General features: G+C 42.8%; 1 protein-coding gene across 2 annotated transcripts in view; it reads left to right on the top strand.

Moving 5' to 3' along the window:
• Positions 1 to 7226, top strand: part of NUP98 (nucleoporin 98) — a 135079-nt gene that overhangs the window by 18451 nt on the left and 109402 nt on the right. The window contains exons 9-11 of one of the 2 annotated variants that reach the window (XM_019524439.1): positions 669 to 756; positions 2480 to 2572; positions 3223 to 3363. In XM_019524439.1, the coding sequence (XP_019379984.1) occupies positions 669 to 756; positions 2480 to 2572; positions 3223 to 3363 (322 nt within the window). Of the gene's footprint in view, positions 1 to 668; positions 808 to 2479; positions 2573 to 3222; positions 3364 to 7226 lie in introns of both variants that reach the window. The other variant, XM_019524437.1, reaches the window with a different exon arrangement.

The following is a 7226-nucleotide window of genomic DNA, read 5'->3' as shown; positions in this document are numbered from 1 at the left end:
TTAAGAACTAAAATCCAGTTAGATGGAAATGCTCATTGTCTGTTTTTTGACTGTTCTAGAGTGGCTTAATTATAGTGTGAAGCACTGATGTGCCTAGGTAACTATTTCAGTTCTGTCAGGCCCTAGAGTTTGGCTCTGCTAAGATCAAATCTTTATATGTCCTTTTGCATCACATGCCTACTTCTGCGACACAGACGTGTAACGTTTCCTAAACAACTTGCTCACATTGTATGTGAGGACTTTCAGCCTTTTTTTTTGCTTTTTAAATTATCCAAAGTACAGCAGGAGTGATACAAAACATTGGGTTACTGAATGCCAAGTGTTTCTTAAGTGGTTAAAAAAAAGTAGGCTGTCAGTTCAGGGAGGAATACTCAAAATGGACAAAGCCTGGATACTCCTAGTGTGTGGAGTCTCATACCTTGCTGACTCTGTGATAGATTTAACTTGATTCAGCAGCACAACTGTTTTGTTCCTGGGGTGCTGACAGCCTTGCGAACCAGCCCCCTCTCCAATCTCGTACTTAATTTACAGCTGCTAATTAAAGTGACTGATTTTTAGCGTTCCCTTAGCCTTAGCTCTGGCCTCTTGTGCATATAGGCATTGTCTTGGTATTTCATTGTAACTCTAATGTATTTGGAGGCTTTAAAAGTATCTTTCTCTTCTTTCAGACCCTGTTTGGTAACAAGCCTGCCACGTTTGGAACCACCACGACCAGTGCTCCTTCGTTTGGTACAACCACTGGCGGCGGGCTCTTTGGTAACAAACCAACCCTGACTTTAGGAACCAATACAAACACTTCCAATTTTGGTACATATAAAATGGGATTCAATCTCCTTAAAGTTACACTGTGTATACCGCACACCAGGCTGCTGAAACTCTTATCTTTAATGATTGTGAATTATAAAATTGTTAGGTAAACCATGCTTGATGCATGTTGCTGAAGGGGAAGGCTTAAAGTCTTGGATGCTGATTTTTTAACCTCTGTTGCTAGTAGTACTCTGAACCTACTGAGTACTAGTGTATACTACCAGAGCAAATACAAGCTTGAACACGTTTATTTAAACAATATAAAGCTTACAGAAAGAACTTACTATGAAGTTGTAAGCGTGTAGCAACTGAAAAGAGGTATTAGTGACAAAGTGGTACTGGTGTCAGTACAACTGGTTGGCAAAGTAAATGGTAATCTGAGATTTAGAGTAATGGTAGAATTTAACTACTGTGACAAACTGAGGACTCTTTTACCTGAACTAGTATCTTGCTCTGGATTAGCAGGTTACAGCTGCCAGACTTCTAAAGAATTGAGCACTTGACTAATGCTGGCCTCAGCAGCAGTCAGTAAGTGAATAAGTGATCAAATTGGGGCATTGTGTGCACATGCTTCTAATCACTGATGTCACTTTTTACAAATTCAAAGAGAACTGCTATTTGAGGGATTTTAGCGGAGTTGAGACCAAAGAGGTTGCATACCAAAATAGAGCAAAAAATTGTTTTTAGAATTGTCAGTGCTGAGTTTTTTTTCTTCTTGGCCTGAAAATATAATCCCTCTCCAACTCACACTATCCAAGCGCTGTCAGATGAGCAGTCTAGGGAGCACAAAAGAGGTTTATGGTGGTCAGTTGCAAATGAGGGCTCTCTGGCCGAGCTTCCTTTGATAAAGTCAGTCTATGTACTGTGTTCTGGTTTTTGTAGAAAAGTAACCAGCTCTCTATTTCTGGGCTGTTACAGTTGGTGTTGAAGCACTTTCATGCTCTTCTACCGAAAGTATGCTCTTTAGTGTTGGCTGTAGCATGTTTTGTTACCTTGTTTGTGATACTTGCATTGGTGTAACTTGTAGGAAAATTATACTTTGGTATGGTGATACTTCTAGTGTTGGTCCCTAACTGTAGTTTTCTAGTCTTATTCTGTACTTGTGTGTACTAACCACCCCCTTTTAATTGGATGATTTCACAATCTTCAGTTTAACCACTAATTTGTGTAACATTAGACTTGATTGTATTTGACTTCAGTTAGAGTTGGCATTTGAACTGTGCATACCTATGAAACCGAGTTGTGAACTGCTTTGCCAGTAAGCATCAGAGGAGTGTGTGTGGTATAAACAGTGTAAAATGGACTTATTCCTTCCAGTGGGGTTTAAGAAGCTTTCATGCATCTTATTCTGCTGCCAGGTTGAGGGCTATGAAGTCCCTTATTGTATTTAGTAAAATCTTAAGTCCTTGTATTTTCAACACATTTTAACTTAGAGGAACAGTATTTTCTACACTGGTGCTTTCACTTGAGTTTACAAACGTGTATTGTATATCGCTGAAATCCCTTGTAGCTCTTAGATTCCAGTTGAATTACTGAAAACAACATGTGAAATTTTAATTTTACCACCATTAGCAAATTTGTCCTGAACCAGACAGATATCACCTGGTCAGAATCCTCTATAGAAGTTACATGTTACTTTTGAAATAGTGTACTAATTCTTCTGTATTCCTAGGTTTTGGTGCAAACACTGCTGGCACTAGTCTGTTTGGGAATAAGCCTACAACTGGGTCTCTGGGAACTGGACTCGGAACTGGATTTGGGACAGGTAACAATGCTACCGGGATAGTGTGGACTTGAGTGTTTGCAAAAAAAAAAAAAGACAGGCCTCTGTACAGGGATTGCTTGCCAATTCTAATACCTCACAATCTGAAGGGACAGATATTTGGAAATCCTGGCTCAGAGCAGAAAGAAACTTGGGTTGTACATAACTTCTCTCTAGTTGGAATACCATAAGCTATTTAGTTAGCTACAAGTTTTGTTAGGGAAATGACCAGACAAATGTTGTGCTGAACTTGGTCCTTCAACACTCCTCTGGTTAATAAAGTTTTTTATTTATTATTATTATTATTCTTATTATTTTTTATTTTTTTAAACCATGCCTAGTGGAGTTAGGCCTCCCTAATGTAAAGAGTGTTGAGTCACAGGCTCTGAATAGTTGTACCAAGACTTTAGAACAAGCTTTGGTTCATAAAATGCACAGGATTAGATTTTTATAATGTGTTTTATGTACAATTTTTAAAGGCTTTCTGCAATAATGTAATCAAAACAGGTCATTATCTTCTTGACTCGTAAGAGTCTCTAGCACACATGGGTACTCTATCTTGCTGTCTAAAACAGGTCTGATAACTTGCGGGATGACCTGGTTTGCAAACTTCTGAAGGAGCATCTTGTAAGCTGCTTCTCTTCTCTCTCTAGCTCTTGGTGCAGGCCAGACTTCATTATTTGGGAACACCCAGCCTAAACTAGGTGGAACCCTGGGAACCGGAGCATTTGGAGCACCGGGATTCAACACGTCAACGGGTACTCTGGGCTTTGGAGCTCCTCAACCTGCTGTGGGTAGGTCCATGCAGCTCACCATGTTTACTTGAATCTAAGGGAAGGAGGGATTAGCATCTAACCTGCTTGATCCAGCTTCAAGACAGTCCACCCATCCAGTGATGGGAAGAACAAAGTGCTTGAAGAGCTATTTACAGCATGGCAGTTGTGAAAGATCAGTGTACATCCAATTAATGATGTTAACAGTAGTGTTTGTATGTTGAGTACACTGAATATTGTCTTGCAGTAGATTGCATCTTAGAGGTCACAGGTCACTTCTCCCATATGTTGCTATAATTATAAGCCAAGGCCAGTGGCAGTTGTTTACCTAAAAAAGTTAATTCGAAAGGCATGTGTGTGCCATCATGTCCCCCCTGCCTTGTAACTCAGTATTCCAGAACAAGGGAAACTAACAACATCTGAGTAGCCTGTAGTCTGTATCGTGGGTCAACAAATGGACTGCAGCTTGGACACCCACTAGGAATTATGAGTTGGGATACGCTTTTTCTGTTGTGTCTTGTACCTGTCTTTATTCTGCTTTGCAGAATTGGACATTTCAAGGCAAATGAACTAGATCGAATAAGCCATATCACTAGATTTTGGAGGCTGAGTTTCAGGAAGATTCTTTAAGATTTAAAAACTGGCGTGCTTGTGAAGGAGTTTGATATATTCAAAGTTTGTTAGTAATACTAGTGACAAAATAAAGCTTTAGGATTAGGAAAGTGTCCCCATAGCAAAGATTAAGGCAGATCAAATTCTAGAATGCACGAGCAGAGTTTCATTTGACTGTTGTACCTTGTTTGTTGCGCGCTGTTTTTTAAAAAAGCATTTGACTCCTTTAACCCAGTGCAGTTTGTAGTAGGTAGTAGCTTAGGCCTCATATGAATTTAGGAAGCGTACAAAAGACTTCACAGGTTCAAGCACCTATTCAGTTGGACAAGTGCTTAATCTAGCATGCATCATTTGATTTAGATGCTGGTTCATAGAAACTCCTGTTTAAGTTTCTTCTGACAAACGTGGTATTGCTTTTGATGGATTTTTAGCTTTTTCTGCTGATGTATCTGGTTATTAAAAAACGATGCTGTTAGAGAAACAGGTTAGCTTCATGAAAGGTTCTTTATACTTCAGAAAACTAAGTTACAGTACTAACATTTAAATGCTAGCTGAGGTGAGAAGCTACATGTATATGCAAAAGGGAGGACTTTCTAGTCAGAGCTAGACGTGGCCTGGAGAAGCAAGATGTAAAATTCAAGACTACAACATGAAGACTTTTGCCCGCAGTATTCTTTACATGGATAGACATACAAAAAAAATAGAACTCTTGGTTCCAAAATGATACCTTTTATTAGACCAACTGGAAAATGGCAAGAGAATTATCCTTTTCTGCAAGCTTTTGGGATCAAAGTCCCCTCGTCAGGCTCTGGGAAAAGTGTAGAAGGTACAAGATGGCAAAAAGTCCCCATAGATAGGAAATAAACTTCATTTTTGCACAGAGGGAGCTGAAGATGGAAGTCTGTCCCTCTGGGTCCATGAGTGTCTTTGTGAGCTGTGTTGAGTAGCTCTTTGATGTGTTGATCAGGTAGAATTCCTTCCCTGGAGGTATCAGATGGCAGGCAGGGAGGCAAAAAAAACTTCCTTGTTGTTCTGTAATGAAGTTTAAAATCCAAAATCGGCTGAAATTCAGCATCTTCCATGTTTCAGGAGTGTACTTGGTAGCTGTGTTGGTCTGAGACAATTCCAGCTTGCAGAAAAGGACAACTTTCTTGCCATTTGATCTAATAAAGGGTATCATTTTGGAATCAAGAGTTCTAGTTTTTTGTATGTCTTTTTGTCTCAGACTGTAGCAGGGCACTAAGGTGCCTGCTACTTTGAGAGCAGAGATAAGGACCCAGGTGCAGGTTGCCGGGCCAACTGGTTAATGAGGGTAAGGACTTACACCTGCCTGGTCAGCTGACCAGAAGGGGCAGGGCCTGGTGCCTATATATAAACCACAAGTCTGAGGCTCGGGGGGCTGCTGGCTGCTAAGAGAGAGAGAACTCTGCCTATGTGAGTAAAGAGGAGAAGCTGGACTGCACAAGGAGCAGGCTGATACTGGGGAAGAGACGGAGTACCCGTCGGGTGGCTCGAAGGATGTTACAGCTAAGTGGCTAGAATTTATGTTACAGCCCAGGGGCTTATGCTTTGTGTTTGTGGTTTACACCAGAGGAATGAGTGAGGCTGTTAGGGGTTGGAGGAGGCCTCATAGGGGCTCCACGGTAGCGTGGGGACCCCGGCGCCAGAGAGGGCGCAGCATCCAGGGGTGCGCTGACCCCAGCCCCGAGGCAAAGGGGAGCGGAGAATTGGAGGCCAGGTGAGGCTGAGGCCACTTCAGCCCAGCAGGGGGTTGAGACCACAAGGAGGAGAGTTGGGGCCAGGCACGGTGATGGCCACCTGAGCCCCAAGGCTGTGGTAACCCCAGAGCAGGGGGCAGCGTGATAAGTGCCCCAGAGCAAAAGGGGGGTGATGAGAAGCCCCGAGGCAAAAGGGGGGCAACGAGAAGCCCAAGGAAAAAGGGGCAGTGGTTGACTAGTGCCAGAGGGCGCGGTGGCGAGACGAGGGCCACGAAGAGCCCAAGCACCAGAGAGGGCGCAGAGAGCAAGACTGACCGAACAATGTCCGGTACATCTGTGAGGCTTGGGGCGTGGTAAAGGGATGGTTGGAGCCACGCATAGCCCATAAGGCTGGGGTGCCCAGGAACACCCATTAGCAGAGCCGGGCTAATGTACAGGAGGATAACTGTGTCCAGGAGAACCGAAGAGGCAGCCTCCCTAATTACATAATTGATATCAAAGACGTGGCAGGCGAGATTGAGGGTGCATTGTAGACCGACTGAGGATGGTAAGGGGCGCTAGGGGAGAGCACGGCGACCCCTAAGGAGTTATGCCTGTTACACAGACCAACACGGCTACCAAGTACACCCCTGTTACATGGATAGGGAACTGAGTCTTAAGTAAGTGCAAATTATGAGTAGATTGGTTGGCAGGCCAAAGTACAGCCTCAGTCTGTGTGTATCTTACATTTCCTTTAGCTTGGCACAGATTGATTAGAACTGGGTAACTCATTCTAGACTGACTAGTATCTGTCTTGCTTTCCATTTAAGTATTGGTTGTATAGACCTGGCAGTGCCCAGGATGAAAAAAGCTTGTAATTGAAGTCTGCAGCTAGTACTCAAAATGGCCCTGAAAAGGCTGGAGTATGGAGGTTTTGGTTTTGAAAACAGAATTGCCCCAATAATTGTTTGTGCGCACACAATGTGTATGGGATAGAATTTAACATTTCTTACTTTATGTAGCACTGACCAACCCCAGTGCTTCAGCGGCCCAGCAAGCAGTCCTTCAGCAGCACCTCAACAACTTGACCTATTCACCCTTCGGAGATTCTCCTCTCTTCAGAAACCCCATGTCAGACCCGAAAAAGAAAGAAGAGGTGAGGTTTTGAACACTTAGTGTTATGTTTAGGATGTGCATGTTTAATGTAATGAATTATACGATAGTCCATATTGTAATCCGGGCTTTGCTGTGATGCCTCAGTTGTTAGTGCAGAATGAAAAACTAAATGGGCGGCATGCACACGTGGAAAATAAAGATGGAATAAATTATTGTGTGCTATGCCCATCTGGCTATTAGGATTGTTTCCGACTTCTGGAGCCTGGCCTTTGGAGGTGCCAATAACCTGGGTGCTCAGAATCTTTAAGGATCAGGCTCTTACAGTGATTTAGGGTTAGCCTATACTTATAAACAATTTGTTTATCATCTCACTTCAGCCTTGTTTTGGGGGGGGGCGGTGATGACTCATCAAGTCAGGTGACTGTCTCTGCTGTGGGTCTGGAATTTCTTCCCTTTCTG

This window comes from Gavialis gangeticus, unplaced genomic scaffold (genome assembly GCF_001723915.1).
Source record: "Gavialis gangeticus isolate Ggan-Ray unplaced genomic scaffold, GavGan_comp1, whole genome shotgun sequence".
In the NCBI taxonomy this organism is placed as follows: Eukaryota; Metazoa; Chordata; order Crocodylia; family Gavialidae; genus Gavialis; species Gavialis gangeticus.
The sequence above is the reverse complement of the archived record's forward strand: the minus strand, read 5'-3'. Positions and strand labels throughout refer to the sequence as shown.